At 39.3% G+C, this 25,057-nt stretch overlaps 1 protein-coding gene across 1 annotated transcript in view; it reads right to left on the bottom strand.

Annotated features, from left to right (window-relative positions):
- Positions 1–16,425, bottom strand: part of MOCOS (molybdenum cofactor sulfurase) — a 314,243-nt gene extending 297,818 nt beyond the window's left edge. Inside the window, exon 1 of the mRNA XM_018560663.1 lies at positions 16,242–16,425. Within this exon, the coding sequence (XP_018416165.1) occupies positions 16,242–16,395 (154 nt within the window). The 5' untranslated portion in view covers positions 16,396–16,425. The remainder of the gene's footprint in view (positions 1–16,241) is intronic.
- Between the last annotated feature and the right edge of the window lie 8,632 nt (positions 16,426–25,057).

Here is a 25,057-nt window from a genome sequence, read left to right as displayed (position 1 = left end):
GTGGGGGGGGAGGGGGTTGGTGTAAAATCTCAGTAGTGGATATGTTTCAGGTAGGGTGTTGGGTAGGGGTGTAGGCACAGTGATAATGATAATGGGGGGCAAAAGCTGGGGGTAGGGAGGAGGTTTAAACTGAGGGTGCTAGAAATTAGAAGGCCATGTCCCATTGCAACACAAACCTGCTGCAAGGACCACGCTGCATGTGCTTCCTGTTGGGTATGTCTGTTAAGCACGGTGCTGGTCTAAATTTAAATGTTGAAGCTACTGCACATGCATAGTAGCGACACAATGTTATAACCTTCCTGGCACTGTTGGGCATGCACCAGGTGTTGGCACCATTTTGGGTTATTCCAAAGACTCTACATTAGAACAGACCTGGCTTTCAGTGCCAGTGCTGCTAATCTCCTTTAACCTGTGGTGATCATTGCATATTCCGGCAATCAGTTCCCAGCACAGGAAGTTTCCCGTCAAAAACAAGTCTTCTACATGTGACATGATCTGTCGAAGAGAGCTGCAAATAAGGTATTAGCAATAGGAGACTTCCTTTGCCAGGTAACAGCTGATTGCTGGTATGTGCAGGGATCGCTGTAGCTTATAGGAGATCATCAGCACTGTCACTAAGTGATGGTTTCAGGACTAATTTTCTATGCATGTGCACTTGTGCAGTAGAACCCTATTGACTTCTACGGGGCCATTAGTTCATCTGCTAGCCCCATAGAAGTCTATGGGGTTCTACTGCACATGTGGAGGCAGCGGGAATGTTCCAGTTTCAGGTAAAACATTGCGTGACTTGGTGGACTCGGTGCCAGAGTGTGTAAGCGTACAGTTGAGGGGGAGAGTAAGTTAGAGTAGCACAGTGGAAGGGGGTAAAGGATGAGGAAATGCTCAGAAAAAGCTGTTTGATTTCAACTTAAAAGGTACAGGAAACTTTCAATCGTAAAAGGCCCCAACCTATTAAACTCTAAACTGCTTTAAAACATAATAAGCTAGAAGTTTCTTAAAAACATATGTAAAGCACACACTGCCAGCCACTTTTGGGAAGCCCCCATAAGAAACACAACTTTTTGAACTAGATTTACCAGTATCATAATTCTCTTATTCTCGCATAAAGGCTACATGTGCCATATCCTCTTTCCTGCACACCCCACATACAGTACAAGTATAGCTGTCTCATTGTTTTTACAGATTGTATTCATGGAAGCAAGAATGAAGTATTTACAAATTCATACACACCAGCAGCATGGGTGGAGGTATGTGCCACTAGCACATATTGTAATAAACAGCCAGCAGCATGTTTGTCCTTTAAAAGTAAATATAAGCATCCGAGCCCATACAAAACAAATACATACAGGTGAAACTCGAATAATTAGAATATCATGCAAAAGTAATTGCAGTAAGTGCTGCAAAAGGGGCCCAAACCAAGTACTGAGTACATATGCATGCTTGTACTTTTCAGAGGTCCGATATTGTTCTATGTACAATCCTTGTTTTATCGATTGCATGTAATAATCTACTTTTTTGAGGTTGTGGATTTGGGGTTCTTGGGGTTTTCATGAGCTGTAAGCCATAATCATCACAATTATGACAAATCACGGCTTGAATTATCTTGCTTTGCATGTAATGAGTCTATCTCATGTATTAGTTTCACCTTTTAAGTTGCATTAGTGAAATAAATTAACTTTGCACGATATTCTAATTATTCGAGTTTCACCTGTACAATACATACAGAAATATAAAAAATAACTGTGAGGCATGATTGAGTATATTTTGGCAAATTAGCAAAATTATATTTAGTCAGGTAGCCATAGGAGTATTTGTTATTCTATTTAACTTCTGGGGGTGCAAGGTTGGCAGTTCAAATGTATATAGACAATATACCGGTAGTCTGTCTGTTTTGTCAACACACAGCCATAAGCAAATACTATGGCTATGAATAGATTGTCTTCTTCCAACCTTTGTTAACTATACAGTATCTTAGAATAAACACAATCCTCACAATTGGATCTGTTTTCTGGTTCTCCAGTCTGTGTTGTGATAGAGGATCCCATTAGGCTACTTTGTAAATATAAGTGCAGAACACACTATAATGATCTACATGCATGAAACATGTGTAAACTGTCATTTAGCGTGATTAATAAAGTGGCCTCCCCAGGGCCGGCGCTATCATACAGGCAGCACAAGCGGCCGCTTGAGGTCGCTGGTGGGGGAGAGCGGAAAAACACCTCCTCACCCAGCTCCCCCTGCTGTCGGCTCTCTCCGGAGCTGCGATATTTACATATGAAGGGTCGCGGCTTATTGATATGCAAATTACAGTGGTCCATTCATATGCTAATATCTCGGCAGGGGCAGTGCAGTGTACACTGCACTGTCCCTGCCGAGATATTAGCATATGAATGGGCCGCGATCACTGCTGAGGAAGAAGAAACTGCCTGAAGACTGCAAGAACAAGGTAAATTTAAGGCGTATACCTTTCTTACATTGGCGATCATTGTAAATACTTTTGTTACATTGGCGGTCATTGTGAACACTTTTGTTACAATGGCGGTCATTGTGAATACTTTCGTTACATTTATAAAATTGTGTGTATCTTCCTGCATTCCTTACCGGATCTCCTAGGAGATGATGTCTGTAATAGGGTGCTTGTAGCGACCACGGAGGCACCGTGTAGTCAAGTAGTAATTCCAAAAGATGTCACCAGCACTCCAAAAGTAGATTCAATATATTTTAATGACAAAAGTAATTCAAAATCACGAGTACTTTCAGGGCCACGTTGGGTCCCCGTCATCAGGCTCAGAATGCTCAGAATGTGTGACTGTAGGGAAAAGTGTGGAAAGGATAGAGTGGAGGAAAGAACAGCAGCAAGTCAATGGGCTTGCCATTGTGTGATGTGTTCATGCAATTTTTTTTTCCTTTGTGTAGAGTAAAGATTATGGTTACTGCAGATAGTGTGGGCATTGCCTGCTGGGATATTTTGCACACAGTTTGCAATGACACTGTACCTGAAAACAAATATGGTATTTTATAATACACACTGCAAAATTCACTATTATTATCACCATTCAGTTCCGATTCCATTCATTGCATTGAGTAAAGTGCTAGGGTTAATCTTATGTTCTTGATTAAAAAAATTGTCAGGAAGAGGTAAGGTTATAGGCAAGGCAATGCTTTTCTGCTCTGCAGGAGAAAGTAGAAACAAGCAGCGGTAAGCTCCACATCAAAGCTGCCACCCTCTACCAAACCCACATTACAAAATACATATTTTCCAGCAAACATGTAAAAGCTTCCAGGGATTCCAGGAGCTGCTGATGATTTTTCTGATTTCCCCACACTGCATACCATTTCTTATTTTTTTTGGCAATACTATCTCATCAGGCAAGGCTGTCAAGAGCTTCCCATACCATTCAACTTTGCATATTTTTTTGCTCTGTAATACACACTTTTTTAGAGCCCAGTTTGGCTGCTCTTTGACTTTAATAAGAATTCAGATTTAGAATTTGTGAACTTTGGAGGCTCCTCATTTTAATCCTTTGTCAGACTCGTTAGGATCCACAAAATTTCTTCTAAGAATCTTACAAAGCTCTTTTGATGTTGGCATTATAACACCACATGCGTCAACAGCAAAGAGAACAGCACACCCCAGATATCTGAGATTTAAATAAAACAGTTCTATGTGCATACCCCTTAAGGAGGTTTTAATTATAGGCACCTAATCTGGAAAACCTGATTCTAATTTAATGGATTTGAAGTGGTGGAAAAGGTAGTGGTATATTTACTTTTTTCAAGTGGCAAATCTGCACTTTCCTTAATTTAGATTATGAGACTGAATCATTTGTACAATTATGTAAAAATATCTATTTTACCTATAGGCATTGTTTAAATGAATAGCTAATGTTTGCTTGTTTAAATACGCTTAAATAGTCAACAATTTCCATGGGGTATGTTTATCCATTCACATGCCTGCACTTACTGACGTTAGTAGGGCCTAGAAGTTAGTAGCAGTGACAGTTATCAAAGACATAATTTTTAACTTTATTTACTAATACTATAATCCTGAACAAAAAGTAAATGCCCAATTTAGTGATCTTGCCACTGGCAATTTGCTGCCAGTGACAGGATTGCCAGCATGACATGGCTCATGTACCAAACAAACACACTTAGCTACATACAGAAGGAAATTGCAAGAGGCAATATATTATGGTCATTTACCAAGTAAATGTAATTCAGTCAGTTAGCCTTATGTGCCAAACTGCCTGAAAGTAGCAACATAACAGTGTTTGCATATGTAACTGACATTCTAGGTATTAATAACTATTTGGCTTGTTAATGGCAATCCCAACAACTGTGACATTAAAAATGGGATGCCAATTGTTAAAATAATTTACATTATCTATTTTTAATATACATTTTCTATATAACAAACATTCTGTAGCACTTTACAGTGAGGTTAAAAAACAAAACAGACAAGAACTTAAATTATGTTTAAAATAAGGATCAAGAAGTGTTTAGGATGGTAAGCATTCAAAATGTTATTTAAATTAGTACTACATGATAGGAAAACTCAGATGACTTCTCAGATTATTCATTATCTGTTGGAGTTGTGTTGTGGTATATACATGTTCCCCTGTGGTTAGTTTGTGGATGCCTAATTCTCAATGTGAATGTCATGCATAACACATTATCATGGTTAATTTGAGTAAAACATACTTGATGCATCTTCTAGTCATGTGCATTTAGTGAAAGTGTCTCCTGTAACTGTGATCAAAGAAATTAATTATCACTAAAGTGGCCTGTGGGAAATGACAAGTACAACACAATAGCAATGCAAACAGATTGATACACAGGCAAACACTGTCATCAGTATATACCTGCCATTCTAAAGCTGGTCATAAACCTATAGATTTTCTGCAGATTTTCTATGGTCAGATGGAAAAAGTGCAACAGATTCCGCCATCTACGCTAAACTGTGTGAATGGACGAATCTCCCACTGGGCCAAGCTTCAGTATCTTGCTAATTGGCCCCGCTGGCTCTCAAAATACCTGAACAATGCCTGCATCCAATTAGATTGTTCAGGTATTTTGCTTGCTATTCATCCAGCAGGGCCGAATAGCAAGATACTTAAGCTTGGACCAGCAGGAGATTCCTCCATCCAATTAGTTTAGCATAGATGGAGGAATCTGTTGCAATTTTTCCATCTGACTATAGGCTGATAGAAAAAAATCTATAGACAAACTGTAGATGTATGGCAAGCTTTAGAATGGTAGATTAGCCATTGTCAGATTTAATATTTTCATATGTGTACTATATGAAGTTAAAAAGCAACTCTGCTTCTAACTGGCATGTCATTGGTACTTATGAACACAAGAAAATATGGGACCTAGGTTCACTACAAGCAACTGGACAAAGGGCCATAGCCCCCCAAACTCTGTGAGCAAATTACACAAGCTGTCCATGTTGTGGCAGCAGGCCGATTAAAATGTCTGGGTCTAGCCAGGATGGCAGAGATGTATATGCCAGATTCAGGCAATATACTGAAGGTTGTCCTCTAGAGGGAAGTGTTGAGATGGCTGGAGACTGGGAGGTAACAAGCCCAGCTGAGGCAAGCTGGCTTGTTAGTGCCTCTATAAGATCTCCCAGCCTCCAAAGGGAGTAGCTCCACCCTGGAGCCAGCCTGTGTGTCTGGTGGACTGGGGAGTGGATCACCTGTGTGGTGAAAAGCAGGCTGAGTTGGCAAGGGGACAGGATACAGCCTGTGTAGGAAAGGTAGCCTTAAGAGGTCAGCAGCTATATTTTAGTGGTCAGAATATTAAAGGAGAACTATTAGATGAGTGATTTCTGATGTCGCGATCCGCTCCGGCTGCGGCGTCTCAGTATAGCGGTATACTGAGCTTAGGGTAACGGGAGGACGCTAGTTTGTGTCCTCCCGTTACCCTAAGGGGAACTATGGGGAAAAGCCCTGACCGCAGAGTTCTCCTTTAAATGCAACCCATTTGTAACTACTTGGTAAGCTTTTTTCTCAATTTAAAGGAAACCTGAAGTAAAATACTTACTTGAACTACTCCATTACATAGCAAGCACCTCCAGGTACATACATTATAGTTTTGTTTATATCTTAACTATATTGGGACCCCTGAATAATTAGCTTGACCTTGCTTACATTCTAAAACTTACTATTGACCTATTATAAAACAGCCTCACTGGACAACAGTATGGCTTAAGAGAAGGGGTCAGACTCTCTCACCAGGAGGCCAGGTCAATATTTACTTTTCAGAGTGCCCCTGTAGTTATATGTCCCATGACACTGAAGAGGAAATCCAACCTGACATGCAGGCACCTTATTTCAGGTTTGCTTAAAAAAATTCTGTATATGCTCCAAAGGGATTAGCATACAATCAAGTTAAATTAGGCCTTTTTTGTGACCTACAAAAGTGGGTGCTTAGAAATTGGTTTACCAGCTTTCATTTAATCGTGGACAAAAGCATTGTCCTTACAATTATAGTGTTTGCTAGCTCACTCAAGAGACTTCCTGAATTTAGATTGTTTGGCATTAATCTACCGGTACTCATTGGCTGACTGGAGGGACTTCCGGCAATGGCATGAGTCTACCAGCAGCTGTTGATGGTAGAAACATCTTGCAAATGAACAAAAAACAGCAGAGCTGTCGAAAACATGTAAAACAAACTGAGGCATTCTGGTAGTGGGTGAGGTTATCCTGTGCTGGCTATCAGTTTTTTATGTAAGTGTCCATTTCTCCTGTAGGATAACCCCCGCAATCTAAGAAATCCTATTTTGCTCCATGGAGGAAAAAGGAAAAAAACAACAACAAAAAACCAGACCTGCTTTTGTTCTTGTAATGCAAGCAACGTGCACTGTGGTGTGCGGCAGTGTGAGTCTACTGGCACCTACTGTACTTGTGCATTCTAAATGACTGCCAACACTGCACAGAGTGCTTCTGTTACCATTTGGTAAAACACTCATTATCACAGCACATAGGTCTAAAGGACTATACTTTCAAATATTTAATCTTAATGATCCTTTCCACATAATAACTAAACCCTTTTGATGTACCTTAGATAAGTGGGTGATGTGGTCCAGGAGCCTACACCATTTTGGGTAGAACTCAGTTTAAGAAACCTACCTGCAGGCTTGCAAGAATACAGCTTTTACATGGCGCCCTGCACCCTGACATTTCAATGGGGTGTTGTACACATTGTGTGTGTTTCCAGGGGAAGGAGGAGGGGTTGCACGCCTTCGGGCTCCATTTTCCCACAACAACCATATTTATTCTTTATTTCTTTTGCTTTCAATGTAAGCATTGTATGTGAAATACAACACTACTATTAATCACTCCCCCCTCCCGAACTGTTTTATATTAAAACCTTTTATATTATTACTGTGAGCATGCAATCTATATACCAGATTTAAATGAAGGAGGAAACTAAAACTCCCTTTTATTTCCCATATTCTTCTTTTACAGTGGGTATAGGGTGAGTATAAGGGTACCATTTAGAATGAATGGCAATGCACTTCAACACACATATACCTATGCATTCCTATGTGTTGCGAGTAAACAGTATTTGGTAAAGATTATTAAACAGCAGCGCTATATTTTTTTAACCCAAACCAATAAAAGCAGCAAAAAATATAACCTGTCACCTAGGATAGTAGTACAGCCTGTCATGGGAAACATATTTTTAGTTACTGGCTTGCTTCAATGCTTTAGGTCAATGGTCCAGAACAAGCAAGTAGAAGAGTTCTGGCTCTGACTTTTCTGATCTTTAAAGTTATTCTGGATTAGTATAGTTATGGTGTATTTACTGTATGATATTTGAATTGGTAGAAAAATATAAAAGAGATATAATTTATATTTACTGGAACTATTTTATGTTACTAAAACCTGATCACCCCATATACAGTGCAGGTAAAGCTGTCTTATTTTTTATTTAGAGATTGTATTCCTTAAAGCAAGAATTGAGTATATGCAAACTTAACCACACCAGTTGCATGTGTGGAGGTATAAGCCACTAGCATTGTAATAAAAAGCCAACAGCCTCTGTTTGTCCTTTAACAGTAAAAATAAGCATCACAGCGCATACAAAACAAATGTGTACAGTACATACAGAAATTAAAAACACTGCAGGAGGCATAATTGAGTATATTTTGGCAAAATAGCAAGGAAATAAAATTGGGCCAGGTAGCCATAGGATTATTTGTTAATCTATTTGACTATAGGGGAGCAATGTTGGCAATTCAAATGTATATAGACAATATAGAGAATCTGTATGTTTTGTCAGCAAACAGCCAATGTAAATACTTTAGTAACCGAATGATGAATAAAATAAGCTGTTGTCCAACCTTTCTTAAGTACATCTTAAGATACACATACTACTCACAATTGGGATCTATTTCTGGTACTTAAGTTTGGATTGTAATGAATGACACGGTTGGGTTAGTTTGGAAGTGTTGGTGCAGAACACACTGTAATGCTTTACATGCCCAAAACATGTGTTAACTATTTTAACTGGGTGCATTTGGAGTGAATAATAAGGTTACTCTACGGGGAATGCCCATTAAGTGTAACAAAATGCAAATTCAAGCAGCCTAGTGTACTGGGAAACAACTTGTCACCAGTATAGAAATACTATCTTTTGTGGGGGTAGGTTAACCTACGATAGACCTAAAGGGCATGTCCAGCCAAAACCTTTTTCTTTAGCGTTAAAGTGGGGAAGGGTTGGAAATTCTTTACAGGAACTAACTGCATGACACGTGTGGACAAGCTGTCCACATTTCAATGCAAGCTTAGAAGACTTCATTTATACAACTGAAGGAAATGTTCATTTGAAATGTTGGTACAAACACACAAGAACATGTATAACAATTTAGAATTTAAATTAGGCATTTATGGTGATTTCCGAGATCAAGTGCACACAGAACATTTTACTTATTGCCTTCCAGCTTTTGCTGGTTAGATAATGATTGAGCATCTCATGTGTACTCTTAAGGTGCCCATACACCTTACGATTATTGTCCGTATGCAATCAACTTTTCGTCCAATAATCGTATGTGTGCATTGCAGTGTCCGACCGACAGTACTGTACAATCGTACGACTTTTGACGGTCAAGCACGTTTGAAAATGTTGCTAGATCGTACAATTGTCGTAAGGTTGCTGGCGTTTCCGTCCGTCAAAAGTTGTATGATCTACACTGCGCTTGCGTTAACGAAAATACGGCAAATCAATTACCGCATTTCGTTCAGGTGCTTTTCGTTAATTATGGATAAATTAGTCTTGCGATCATCGGGGCAGGATGGGGCTGCCATACGAAAATCGTACAACTATTCAATCATCGGACGAAAAGTTTTGTCCGATAATCGTAAGGTGTATGGGCACCTTTAATCAGGTGCAAGGCCTTAGCATAAAGAATGAGAGTGCTTGTACGATGACTACAATGTCTGTACATGTACAGATAATTGATTAGAAGGTAGCTATATTAATTATATTACATATTTAAATCAATTAACACAGGCCTATTTGACACCTGGCTAGAGCTTAATGGGATGATCCTCTTTCTACCTTAAATACCCCACTTAGGCTGTCCATACACCTTGCGATCATCAGACGACACTTTTAGTCCGATGTTCGAACGGTCATACAATTTTCATATGGCGGCCCCATCCTGCCTCGATTATTGCAAGGTTGGATCAGCGGTAATTAAAAGAAAGCACCTGCATGAATTGCAGTAATCAACCGTGCGCATTTTCGTCTGCGCATGTGCAGTGTAGATCGTACGAATTTTGACGTACGGAAACGCCACCAACCTTGCCCGAAGTTTTCTAACCTGCTGGTTAGTCAAAAGTCGATCGATTGTACAGTATTTGCAATTGTACACTGGCCATCAACCTTACGAATATCGGACAAAATCGCGATCGCATACGAAAATCAGACGATATTCGTAAGGTGTATGAGCAGCTTAATACTGATTATTATGCCTACAGCTACAGGAGACAAGTGGGCTAAAGGTAAATACAATTACATAGTTTGCATGTCTATACACAAGACAAGGACTATTTACTAAATAATATTTAATAATCTTCTGTAGCAAAATACTGAGAGAACATATATATTTCGGTTTGTAAACACAGATGAAATACCTTTTCATGGAGGTATTATTGCAGCCCAAAACAGACAGGTGAAATTTAACAAAATATATATATTTTCAAGTACATCACTTTATTTGATGGCTTAAGGCCATTTTCAGATGGGCAGTCCAATCAGGTCCACCTGTCAGTGTTCCAGGCAGACCTGATCGGATGGCCAGTGTAAGTCTATGGTCATCTGGATCTAAATGGACAAGTGTCCATTTACATACTGTTGCCCCTGGCACTGGCCAGGTCTAGAAAAACAAATGGAAGGCCCCTTTCACACTATCCAATCAGAAGGGCATCTGTGCACAGATCCCCTCCTGAACATGGCTGTAGGGATAGGATGTCATAGCTGTGACATCCATGTCCATCCAGTTTTTCCTTCATCTTGCAATAGAGGAAAAAAGTGAAATGACCCAACCCTACGTTGGTTTATGGGGAAATCGGAAGTAAACGGACATGTGTCTTGCAAGCTGTGATATTTTGTTTGTGAAAAAAATTTGTGGTGACATACATTAAAAAAAAAAAACCACACACAATCATCATAGATCATACCATTCTAATTCTATTCCCCGCTGGCTCTCAAAATACCTGAACAGTGCCTGCATCCAATCAGATTGGTCAGGTAGTTTGAGAGCCAGCAGGACCACTGGCAAGATACTGAAGCCTGGCCCAGCAGGAGACACAGTTTAGCGTAGATGGGGGGAATCTGTTGCACTTTTTCCATCTGACCAGAGAAAATCTGCAGATAATCTATAGGTATATGGCCAGTTTAAGAACAGCATCTACTTTCCCTTAATCATCAATTAGATTAAAACTGATTCAGGAAAGTCTGAATTTGATTAGCGCATATGGGAAAAAAGACTATTTCCTATTATAAACACGTTTATACGTCAGGTGAATATAATCTTATGGTTTAATTTACAGGTGAGATTTGTAATAGGATATTTAGAGAAGTTTAGTCTCTGGTGTCAGTTTATTAGGCTGTGTCAGTTGTTTTAACTGTAATAATATTTGTATTTAATGATCATTTATTCAACAAAATATTCAGTTCATATACATAAATATCACATAGGTGGGCAATTTTTTTTTAAAATGTGCATTAAATAATTATAAAATGATTGCAAACCTTGATTTATTATGAATTGTTATTTATATCTCCACATGTAATTGCTCATTTTCTGCTTTAGTCAGTAGATAACTTTCATTGAGCATCACAATAAACACCATTCAGAAGATAGCAGTATTTTAACCACTTGACGACCTTAAGTGTACAAAGTATCTCCATAGACCTCCATCCTAGTACCCTTTGCAAACTTTGTATGTCCTGGTCACCTATCTATCTATCTATCTATCTATCTATCTATCTATCTATAGCTGTCCACATTTCAATGCAAGCTTAGAAGACTTCATTTATACAACTGAAGGAAATGTTCATTTGAAATGTTGGTACAAACACACAAGAACATGTATAACAATTTAGAATTTAAATTAGGCATTTATGGTGATTTCCGAGATCAAGTGCACACAGAACATTTTACTTATTGCCTTCCAGCTTTTGCTGGTTAGATAATGATTGAGCATCTCATGTGTACTCTTAAGGTGCCCATACACCTTACGATTATTGTCCGTATGCAATCAACTTTTCGTCCAATAATCGTATGTGTGCATTGCAGTGTCCGACCGACAGTACTGTACAATCGTACGACTTTTGACGGTCAAGCACGTTTGAAAATGTTGCTAGATCGTACAATTGTCGTAAGGTTGCTGGCGTTTCCGTCCGTCAAAAGTTGTATGATCTACACTGCGCTTGCGTTAACGAAAATACGGCAAATCAATTACCGCATTTCGTTCAGGTGCTTTTCGTTAATTATGGATAAATTAGTCTTGCGATCATCGGGGCAGGATGGGGCTGCCATACGAAAATCGTACAACTATTCAATCATCGGACGAAAAGTTTTGTCCGATAATCGTAAGGTGTATGGGCACCTTTAATCAGGTGCAAGGCCTTAGCATAAAGAATGAGAGTGCTTGTACGATGACTACAATGTCTGTACATGTACAGATAATTGATTAGAAGGTAGCTATATTAATTATATTACATATTTAAATCAATTAACACAGGCCTATTTGACACCTGGCTAGAGCTTAATGGGATGATCCTCTTTCTACCTTAAATACCCCACTTAGGCTGTCCATACACCTTGCGATCATCAGACGACACTTTTAGTCCGATGTTCGAACGGTCATACAATTTTCATATGGCGGCCCCATCCTGCCTCGATTATTGCAAGGTTGGATCAGCGGTAATTAAAAGAAAGCACCTGCATGAATTGCAGTAATCAACCGTGCGCATTTTCGTCTGCGCATGTGCAGTGTAGATCGTACGAATTTTGACGTACGGAAACGCCACCAACCTTGCCCGAAGTTTTCTAACCTGCTGGTTAGTCAAAAGTCGATCGATTGTACAGTATTTGCAATTGTACACTGGCCATCAACCTTACGAATATCGGACAAAATCGCGATCGCATACGAAAATCAGACGATATTCGTAAGGTGTATGAGCAGCTTAATACTGATTATTATGCCTACAGCTACAGGAGACAAGTGGGCTAAAGGTAAATACAATTACATAGTTTGCATGTCTATACACAAGACAAGGACTATTTACTAAATAATATTTAATAATCTTCTGTAGCAAAATACTGAGAGAACATATATATTTCGGTTTGTAAACACAGATGAAATACCTTTTCATGGAGGTATTATTGCAGCCCAAAACAGACAGGTGAAATTTAACAAAATATATATATTTTCAAGTACATCACTTTATTTGATGGCTTAAGGCCATTTTCAGATGGGCAGTCCAATCAGGTCCACCTGTCAGTGTTCCAGGCAGACCTGATCGGATGGCCAGTGTAAGTCTATGGTCATCTGGATCTAAATGGACAAGTGTCCATTTACATACTGTTGCCCCTGGCACTGGCCAGGTCTAGAAAAACAAATGGAAGGCCCCTTTCACACTATCCAATCAGAAGGGCATCTGTGCACAGATCCCCTCCTGAACATGGCTGTAGGGATAGGATGTCATAGCTGTGACATCCATGTCCATCCAGTTTTTCCTTCATCTTGCAATAGAGGAAAAAAGTGAAATGACCCAACCCTACGTTGGTTTATGGGGAAATCGGAAGTAAACGGACATGTGTCTTGCAAGCTGTGATATTTTGTTTGTGAAAAAAATTTGTGGTGACATACATTAAAAAAAAAAAACCACACACAATCATCATAGATCATACCATTCTAATTCTATTCCCCGCTGGCTCTCAAAATACCTGAACAGTGCCTGCATCCAATCAGATTGGTCAGGTAGTTTGAGAGCCAGCAGGACCACTGGCAAGATACTGAAGCCTGGCCCAGCAGGAGACACAGTTTAGCGTAGATGGGGGGAATCTGTTGCACTTTTTCCATCTGACCAGAGAAAATCTGCAGATAATCTATAGGTATATGGCCAGTTTAAGAACAGCATCTACTTTCCCTTAATCATCAATTAGATTAAAACTGATTCAGGAAAGTCTGAATTTGATTAGCGCATATGGGAAAAAAGACTATTTCCTATTATAAACACGTTTATACGTCAGGTGAATATAATCTTATGGTTTAATTTACAGGTGAGATTTGTAATAGGATATTTAGAGAAGTTTAGTCTCTGGTGTCAGTTTATTAGGCTGTGTCAGTTGTTTTAACTGTAATAATATTTGTATTTAATGATCATTTATTCAACAAAATATTCAGTTCATATACATAAATATCACATAGGTGGGCAATTTTTTTTTAAAATGTGCATTAAATAATTATAAAATGATTGCAAACCTTGATTTATTATGAATTGTTATTTATATCTCCACATGTAATTGCTCATTTTCTGCTTTAGTCAGTAGATAACTTTCATTGAGCATCACAATAAACACCATTCAGAAGATAGCAGTATTTTAACCACTTGACGACCTTAAGTGTACAAAGTATCTCCATAGGCCTCCATCCTAGTACCCTTTGCAAACTTTGTATGTCCTGGTCACCTATCTATCTATCTATCTATCTATCTATCTATCTATCTATCTATCTATCTGATGTATAAGTGAGGACAGCGGCTCCTGTTTAAATCAAGCCTGGAGACAGAGTTACAACATATTTATACAGGTTCCTTTAGATGCAGGTCAAAAGAGTGTTGTTTAATCTACACTTAACGCCATTTAAATCAACCTCACCAGTAAAATAAACATTTTAAAATAAAATTGTTCTTTTTTAATCAATCAACCTTAATTAGGACTGGTTGGGTTTAACTAACTACTGCCCCCCTTCTCTTTTTACCTGTTATTTATTTTTGCCCATTTATATGTAACATTTTTGGTTTGTTTCCTCTTTTTTTGCCGCATATTCAATAAAAAGTACACTGAGCCTTTATTTAATTTGTAAATGACTTTGCCATGATTTGTACCAGAAATTCAAGTTTAGCATCATTCTAAATAAGATGAATCACTGAATCAAATTTGCAATTTGTATCTACAGTAACAGGCATGTTAAAACTGAATGTTATAGAGAATAAAATAATGTTTGCAGGACAGTACTGCCAAAAGAAAGCCTTGTAATTTACGGAAATTGTTTTGGGAATGGATGGCACCTCAATGCACATGTGCTGCAACACACCACAATGCACAGTAATGTAATATCATGAATTGTGGAATGCTGCCATGCCAAAAATGGTGCTTATCCATTTTTGGGACATTTTGTTGCATTGCTAGACTTGACAGAACGCATGGTAATGCACGAAAAACAGACATTGACAAAGCACACCAGGATGTCAAGGTCTGAATAGGTCCTAAGGCACTCTGTTTTTAGCCATGTGAAATATTTAATTTTCTTTGCACTCAACTTAAAACAACGGTCACATAAAAATAAAAAAAGGATACTTTTCCTAGTGTGTTAGTTTTGTGAATATAGCCTTATGTGTGTTTTGCTACAGGTAAATGACTCTGTTAAACATGCAAATCCCTAAAGCCTTATAGGGAACCTGTCACTTGCACTATGCTGTCACATAGTGGGTTTATAAGAAGTCTTGTGATAGCAAAAAATTTAGGTTAAAAATAATATAATATATACCTGTACATGTAAACACAAACATGTGCGTTGCGTGTGCACACATGAGTAAACTATGATTTCGACAAACATATTAGGTATACATGCCAGAGTGAAAGCAGCACTTCCATGGCCATCATTCTCTGTTAACGCTAAGCTGATGCATTGTAAAAGCTTTTAAACCACCACCTATGGATGTGCAGATTTAAGGCATGACATATTTGCAATCTATTTACTCAACACAACTTCATCTTTTATATTTTACAAAAAAATCGGGTATTATATGGTGTTTGTGCCCACTAAAGTTAATCTGAATGTAAAAAGTAGGTTATTTATCATGCAGCATAAAAAATTGCAACTGCTATGATTTTATTCTGCAGGGTCTCTGCTTTCTAAAAATATATAGAGGCAATTTACCAAAATTGCAGCAGATCGAATTTGGAGCAGTTGCCCATGGCAACCAATCAGCTTCTCTCTTTAGTTTGTTCAGTTAAGATTTGAAAAAGGAAAAAGAGGAGCTGATTGGGTGCCGCGCACAGCTGCTCCAGTTTTGATAAATTCCCCTCACAATGTTTTGACAGAGGATTCAATCATGCCATGGCTAAAATTGTGCATTTTAACATGTGTGCAAATAATGAAAAAGGTCAGTGAAAGGGTTTAACTAATAAGTTATTTTAAAATTCCAAGATTTCCTGGAATTGTTAATTGTCTATGGATGTGTGTGTATTTCAGTATAAATCCTGCCAGAGAATATATAATGACATTCATGTTCCATTTTAAAGCAATGGGAGCCTGCAAATACTATATATACAGTAGCTTGTTCAAAGGTCCTTTGCACAGATCAATATTTTCTCATAAATTTGCACTGTGGCTCACTGTCAGAAAACATGCAAGCGGTATAATCTGACTAGTTCAGTCAGTTTTTCAGCTGCTGCACTCTGATCACCTTTAGAACATATTAAATATCTTTACCTCCAATCCTGCTGAACTCTTTTTTTCTCATATCATTGATAGTGCCTCCATAGCCATAGTCAGAAGCATTTGCACAAAGTTTCTGGAAGTTGGAAAAGGAGAGGAGATCTTCCAGTGTCATGTTTTTATTGTTGCTTGTCTGCTCCTGCTCCATGTGAAAGTCGAAGGAAGTCTGTAAATAGGAAACTTGTGAATCAATCTGTGCACAGAGAATGTGTGTGACTGAGAACCAGGAAGGAGAGAAAACTCAGTAGGCGGGACTAGGACTGACAGGATCATAACACAACTTGTATAACTACATGCACATGTATTCTATTGGGAGCTGGATGGGCTGGTTTGGGGCCGGGTTAATAGACAACGAAGTGGAGGTTGCTTTGTTTTACTTTCTAACTAGTAAAAAAGAAACGCTGGATAAGGGATGTTAATGTTTCATGTCGATCTTGTAAGTAACAACATTCCAGTCTGCAGGCATTGCAGAGCCTTGATTGAAGAGGGGAAGCAACATTTTGAACAGCGGCCCTGGAATTCATAGAGTGTCATAGACTCAGTAGAAATCAGTTTCCCATCCGTGCATCAAATGGCACAACTTGCGACAGATTAATGTAACTGTTGGTAAGGTGTATATAAATCTGTTGCCGAATTGCCTCAGACAGTAATTTGTCTGCAATATACGGTAATACTTAAACATAGTTTACTAGATTGTAAGATCTCACAAGCAGGGCCCTCTTAACCCTCCTGTATTGAAATTGTATTGTAACTGTACTGTTCATATTTTGTAAATTGCTGTGTAAACTGTTGGTGCTATATAAATCCTGTATAATAATAATAAGCCAACATTATAGAGCCCTATTACTTCTACTTTCCTTATCACCAATAAAAAAATTAATTTTTTTGCAGCCATAGTACCAGAATGTAAAACACAAGAACTACCTGAATGTGTTGCACACGTTAGAAATAGCAAGAAAATTGCCACATGGCATTCATAATTTGGCTTTCTAATCAGAAATGTAGTACATTGGCATATGGCGCCATGTGTTGTGCTGTGTCAAAATGCAGGCATGCTGCATTTTTATGTAACGCACCTCAGCGCATCTTTATGGTGTGAACAGCGCATATAGTAAACAACTGTTTTCTTTGCCCTTGTGTTGAGCCTACATTGTTTAATGCAGATCAGTGCAGCCTTTTGCGCCTAGTATGAACAAGCCATTTGTAGTGATGGGGTCTCTTTGACAAAGCAATATGCAGATGTCACTGTAACTAGCTCATATTTGAACCAAATCCAGTTAGTTTCAAGGAATCACATGAGGTGTGCACATTCATATAGTACTTAACTGAAACAATATCAGACACGTCTGTGTGTGTTAATTCACAATAACACTCTTAAATGCACATTTAATTTATCATGTTTTATATTTAATTTTATACATTTGAGCATAGACTTGCAGGTTCAGTTCTTTGGCAATAAAGATGTAGACACACAAGGGTTTAACCAAGACTAATTTTGTCCACTCTGGATAGCAGTTAGGATGGGATGTTTTTTGTGGTAACAATCATACTCTGGCATTTGCTGCAGCTGCAGTGACATTGACAGGGGAAATAGCTCTGTGTTCCTGTTAAAGGAGAATTATGGGGTAAGTGTTTTTCCCATAGTTCTCCACAGGGTCACGGGAGGACATAGACAGCATCCTCCCGTGACCCAAAGCTCAGTATATCGCGAGCTACATCTCGCTGTATACTGAGACCGCCGCTGCTGGGACGGATCCCGACATTACTGTCGAGATCAACCCAGCTGCGTGATTGACAGCTGGGTCTGCCTATCTAGAGGCAGAGCCAGCTGTACCCACACCCTTTCCCGTCCGTTCCGCCAGTCAGCGCTGCAGGGAGCCGTGAGTGACAGTCATGGCTTTCTGCAGGGAGATAATCGAGACGTGAGCGAGCGTCGGTATGTGTTCGCTTAGAGATGCCAGTGTTGGAGGATCTCTAAGCGGAATTACACCCTCCTATCCCTTACAGGCAAATAATGTGCCATCTTAGCCTCTATTTGGATTGCATTTGTCATGATGCTACACATGTGATCAGCTATGAAAGCAGCCATTTGTGGGTTTGTAAGTTTGGTTGGTTGAGAGCTGAAATAAGCATACAGGTAAGCCTTGACAGTTGGCATGCCCTAAAAGTAACTGTTTTAGAAGACATTAAATTAGTGGTAAAGATGGCCACACACACTATACAATCTGACTGTAAAATTTCTATTCATTCTACTATAGATCTATATAAATGATGTAGTATAAGCTCAACCTAAACAACTCATTCAACTTGAATGCAATCAGATAGTTTTTTTTTAATTTTACACAATTGTTGATAGATCTGAAGTAGGTCATACAATCAGTGGCTAAATATGGCCACACACTATACAATCTGATTGTGTAATCTCTATTCATTCTACTTTAGATCTACCAAAATGATGTGGCATAAGCCCAACTTAAACAACTCATTCAACTTGAATGCAGTCAGATTGCTTTTTTTATTCTAAACAATTGTAGATCTAAAGTAGGTTGTACTATCAGGTTGCAGGGTGTGTGGCCATCTTAAGTCAAATGTGTGAGAGCTGCATGAGAAAAAAAAGTGAGAGTAGAGGGATGCTGAATGCTTGGTGTCGCGCATTGAGAGCAACATTTGGCCGTCTCCACCATTTAAGGGCAGTGGATTGCACTATTGAGTTTGCCTTCGTGTTATCTTTCACCATCTTTTCCTCAATAACGTATGTCATAAATTTACTAAATGCTCTGGTGATAGGGGAATTGGAATGGGAGTGATATAGACAGCACTAAAATATTGGCAGTGGTATTTTCTCTATTTAAAACTTAAAAACAAAGTTTTGGCTGAATATAGGCTTTAAAAAATCATGAGATGTAAAATACTTAATTAGTGAAATATTCAGAGCTGTGCATCTAACATGGTAGAAATGTACATTTATTATTCATGGCTATTAAGCAAATCTAGGTTCTCTATCCTTTCTGAAACAACATCCCTTTTCCAAACTAGACAGTAAATGATAAACTGAAACAGGGCAGCAGTCATTCTTCATGCTTGTCTAATGTTGTTAAAAAGATGTTACCGTACTTTCCCCTTTAGGAGCAGGATGCTGAAATTAGCATTGTATGATTAGTAATTTTAGTCTATTCCAGTGACAACTGTAAATATGGCATTATCCTGTACATTCCAGGACCAATAAAAAGACTGTGCTTCCCTAACAGGTATATAAGCAGCAATAGAGCGTGACAGGGTTCTAACCACTCTAAACAAGACAAATAAAAGGTTTTACCTAGATACAAGGTTATCAAACTCAAATGACCGGGGAGTCACTGGGCATGTTTTCTTCTTCTATGAGGCCACTTGCAAAATTTTAAACTCAAATTCAAACTATGTACAGTATTATATAGTGCTTGCCACGAGTCACTGCATACTGCCAGATGCTTTTTTTCATACCTGATCCTGCTCAGAGATGGATTTTCAGTGATTATCATACAGTAGGAAAATTAGTTTTTTTTATTATCGTATGGATACCCAACTAACCTTGACAAAGTGGTGAAGAGTGAGATCTGCCAGTGAGAAAATAAGTTAAGATATAGACAGCAGCAGCTATTATTTTTCTGTGGGAGAGGGTGTGCACCTACCATCTTCACCCCAGCACGCAGCCTTGATGAGATTTTGATGAAACACGGGGGCTGTGGGCTGTGCATGAGCTGAAAGTAGTATTAAAATCTCAAACTTTTGTGTCAATAATAAATCAAGATTAAGCAAATATATATTTTCCAGCAAAATATTTCTTTACATTTTTCCCCAAGCACTTACAGTCATTATGTTTCTAAAAAGCTGGTACCAACACTCTTAGCTTGGTTAACCTAAAATTCCTAAGTCCAGTACAAGATCAAGGAGGGGAAATGTCTCCAGTAACTATCCATCTACTAACAAGGAGATGGGAGAAGTGGGGAGCAGGATGCTAGGAGTGATTTTCTGTGCCTGTGTGTGTGGAGACACCCACCTTACTAGCACACACAAGGGTGGCTCCCTAGCCACCCTTATACAGGATATTAGGGCTAGTGCTCAGAGGACCATCTGATTCTGCAGGAAACTAAAACTATTAAACATCAAGGATCAGCATCCATTGTAAGTAATTTAATAAGCATTTGAAATAGCTTAAAGACCTTTTTGACTTTAATATCACTATAAAGGTTAATATTACCAAACTCCTTGTGAGAAGACTAAAAAATGTGCGCTCATCCTCTAAGAAACTTAACAATTTATTAGATATGCACCATTTTGCTACTTGAAAAGCCTGGGTTGTACATTTCTTCATCGAAATAGTGCGACATATCCTTATGAATATACTGTATAGTTGAGCTAAAGAGTATTCCTAGATAAAAATTATTTATTTAGCTTTGGGTAGAGTAGGGAACAGTTAAAAAAAAACTTTTTTTATTTTGCTGTATTTGTCCTTTGTCCTCGGCGATGTTTCATAGCTGCACAGGCCACTTTAAATGTATGCTGTATGCTGGTTACTGCTAGTTATAAGTTCACATATTCTGTCAGGCAAACCTCTATCCTCATTATGCTCCAGCACACTTGTATATACAGTACATATGCAACACTCATATCTGCTGGTGGTCTAGTCAGAACTCCAACTTGTTTCCAGCTTCTCCCATCCCCTTCCCCTAGCAAAGTTAGAGGGCAGGGAGTGCATCATGTACAGTGCAGTGGCAATGATAGAAGGTTGCAAAGCATCATAGCTTGCTTCTGTGTGGATGTTATCTGTGGACACTGTTGCCACCTGGCCAGTATTTTACTGTTCTGAATTTGTTGCCAGTGTTATTAATAGGAAATAGACCATAAAACTGGTATATCTTAGACAACTTGGCAACCATATCCGTGAATTGAAGAGTGGAAACTCTATCAAGTCCTTCAACTAGACATTTTTTTCAAGCACACTTCGAAGGCCTGGCTAGTAGCTCAGGACCTGAAATTTTGAGCCCTGATATAAACAATTTGCTACACTAGACATAGCATTCCAAAGCATAGTCATATCACCTTAAAAGAAGTTATCCAAATTTGACATCTTTGTAAAAGCAGTGTTAAATATACATGCTGTCAAAAACACATTTTATTTTCTTTTGTTACAAAATATTATTTTGTAATATTTCACATTGACGTGACTACAATTCGTTAGATTGTATTTTTTATACCAGAGATATAGCCAAAAGTCTAGAAAGACCAGAGGACCAAGCAACTACCGTAGTTTGTTTTAGAAGGAGTTTTTCAATGGCAACCTTCATATTTATGTTAGTACAAGTTTCCTTTTAAAGATTTGCTCATCACTACACTTTGGTTCTTGGAATGTACAGTAGCATGACTTGCCCTGGTCCACATAAACACTAAGTAGAGCTAAACTAAGGTCTCATTATACATGCAAGGTCCCTTTGCGGGGTTGCCCTTGTTACATTTTCAACATACAGTATACAAAGCAGAAAACAAAAGAAACATTTAAAAAAAGTTAAACAAGACGAAGATGAATTCAGGGCAACATTTTTAATAACCCATGCAGTGGGGCTACCCCCGCACTGCAAGGGTTAAGTGCTCATTTTGGCCTAGGGAGGAAAATAGCAAAGTTATACTTACCCAATCCACCAAGCTGGCCGACTGTGACAGTGATCCCTCCTGCCTGTCTCCCTTTACCCTCCAGCGGTGGTATGTCCCTCGGTGTCCTCACGTCCTTTACACTGTATAGAACATAACGACTTGAGGATCCTTAGACCGGCGCAGCAGAGGGGGAGTGAGGCTGCAAGGACTGGTCTAAGAGCAAGCCAGCTCGGAGGATTGGGTGAGTATGACTTTTTATTTACCTCCCTAGACCAAAACGAGCAGTTAACCCTTGCAATGCAAGGGTAGCCCCACTGCAAGGGCTAATAAAAATTCTGCCCAGAGTTCTTCTTTAATTATCATTTTGCAGCTTATGCTTACATAAGTTTAAATTACCTCAACACCGAGAATAGTAAAAAAGTATATTTCATGATTATACACAGCTGTCACATAATGTACAATGTAGTTCCCTTTTTGTTATTCAACATACCCTCTGTTGACATAAATTTAGAACAGCCTATCTACAATTGTTAAATAAAAATTAACTGTTCTGCCATCTTAAAGAACAGGAATAACAGCAGGAATGAGAAGGCATAGTGAGTGTATACCATTTATTCTTGAAATAATTGTATCATTTTGATTCAACAAGCTAAATTACTCTACATCAGACCATGTTGTTTACAACAAGTGGAGTGCAAATTAAATGAAATTGTGATACCATTGAACTAACCTGCCATATTCCTCTCCCATGTGCAAGGCAATAAAATAAATCAGTATTGTAATGGGAAAAATGTGTGATAAATGGACTACAAATAACGCAGACAAGTAGCGGCCAACAAAATCTCAGAGCAATCTAACTTTTGAGTTTCAAGCACTGTTTTCAAACACTCATACTGTCATTGAAAGCGCAGTACATATAAATGATGACAGTTTTTGGGGGCCTATGCAGATCCAATTTATAGGTGGACTGGGCCTGGTGTTGAAGTTCATTTTTAAAATAACTTCTACAAACCCACTGGCAAGTGATAAACAACATGACATTTTTATTTTTTATTTTTTAGGCCTTAACAAAACTGAATGCTCCAGAGGCTACCTGTATTCCCTTATCACTGGACCTGCCCCACGGACAATTATCCCCTCCTTCCCTTAGGCACACCAGACCTCAGATGCAGCTTGGCAAGCAAAGGGATTCCTCCCAGGCTCCCTCTCAACCTGTGTCATGTGACATATTACAGCTGATGAGGAACTAAGGAAAGCTTCCTCGGACTCTAAATTCTATTTTCCTGAGAGCTAGCATGGTAGGAAGAAATGCTGGCTGCTGCAGTGATGGGAGGTTGTGGTGGCAGGACCCATGGCACTTGGCATGGGATTGTACACCCCATTAACACTCATCGTACCATAACAATAAACCTAAATAAAGAAAAAACTATAGGCCGCAGCCCCTTTATTGGGTTTTAGTCAATTTTAACCAAGAAATAGACTTAACCTTTATTACCATGCAGAACCATTGTTAACCATTAACAGACCACCATGATTAGTTATCAAGACTTAATCAATACCTTACTGCAACCAAATTACCATTTACCAGCGACTGTCCACCCACAAAGTAAGTGACATTACCCTGTAAAGATTGACAATGCAAAGTAGAGAAAAGTAGAGGGTGGGCAGAGAGCAGGTCAAAAGATCAAAAAGGAAGGCTGAAGATAATCCAGAGGTGAGTCCAACTGCCAGTTCTGAGGTAATTGCTGACACTGCCCAGTGACAGGAGTCACTACAAAGGTGAGCATTTACACTCATTGGCCAGTTGTTTTCCCACCAACAATTTGTCACCAATCCTGTGCTCAGCTGATTGACAATTTGCCCAGCAACTGACGTTAATCCTACTAGCAACAGCATGTAGCTTCTATCCTGAAAGACAAAAGAGAAAGAAGCAGCAAAGATCCCCAGAGAGACATGTACGTAAAGGATTTTCACTCAACCTCATGGTTCAAGCCAACCTGTGACAATGAAACTATCAAAGGTCTGCTCTATGGATCGGGAAGTGAGCGAACGCATAATGCCACTCGCTCACTTCCCGATCATCTCACTGCAGAGAGCGGTGACTGACTCCCCGCAGGAATTCCTCCCTCCCCACTCCGATCCTCCAGCAGTGAGTGCAGGAATGGACGGGGGAGGGGGCGTGCACAGCTGGTTCTGCCTCTAGATAGGCAGAGCCCGCCGACACTCACGCAGCTGGGTGGATCCCGGCAGTATTGTCAGGATCCGTCCCGGCTGCGGCAATCTCAGTATATAGTGAGCAATAGCTCGCTATATACTGCGCTTTGGGTCACGGGAGAACGTTAGCATATGTCCTCCCGTGACCCTTAGTTAAACTATGGGATAAAAGGTTACTCCACAGTTCTCTTTTAACAGTCATCACATACCTTTTTTGGGTCACTTTCCTAATTTTTTCATGGCACTAACAGGACATGTGGGGCATGTGCCCTGGGTGCCCAACATAAGCTATGCTCCTGCTGCTGGACAATGTTTTACTTTTTGTTAATACCCCTCAGTGTCTTAGCATAGCCTTAGCATCTGGTTAAAGTGACATTAAAGGAAGGAAGGAAATAAGGGGGATTTAAATTAATTTATGAATGTGCTACTAGTGGGGCTGCCCAAGCCAGGAACTGGAGGAAGGAGTCTGTTTTTGGTTCTTTAACATGCATGATTCAGGGGCACATAGAAAAAGGAAATTAAAAAGGAAGAGGTAAAGGAGGAAGGGGAGGGGGGGTGATGAGGAGGAGAAATAGGTAAAGGAGGAAAGGGAGAATTAAGCCTGTATAGCATGGCTAATGTTGCTTTCCGGCGCGTCAGGGTGTCACACATGAGGCAGTTGGCAGGTAGCTTATGGTGACGCTGCATTTCTACTAGGTAAACACTGGCCACGGATAACAGTCTAAAGTAACTTTAAACCCTTCTGGCCTGACAAAAGGACTTCCTGGAAGCAAGGGTACTGTATGATGAACTGCTGCACCACCAGGATGAGGACTTGTGCCACTCAAGATATACAGTATATGTGATTTTTCTCAGGCGAAAGGCAGCCAACAGGTTTGTGCCGTAGTCATATAAGACCTTGCCTGTCTGAAGATGGCATGGAGTCAGCTACCTCTTGGCCTGGTGAGCCGCAAACAACTCTCACCCAG

Source organism: Nanorana parkeri, unplaced genomic scaffold (genome assembly GCF_000935625.1).
Source record: "Nanorana parkeri isolate BGI_ZX_2015 unplaced genomic scaffold, ASM93562v1 scaffold471, whole genome shotgun sequence".
Classification (NCBI taxonomy): Eukaryota; Metazoa; Chordata; class Amphibia; order Anura; family Dicroglossidae; genus Nanorana; species Nanorana parkeri.
This window is presented reverse-complemented; position numbering and strand designations above follow the sequence as displayed.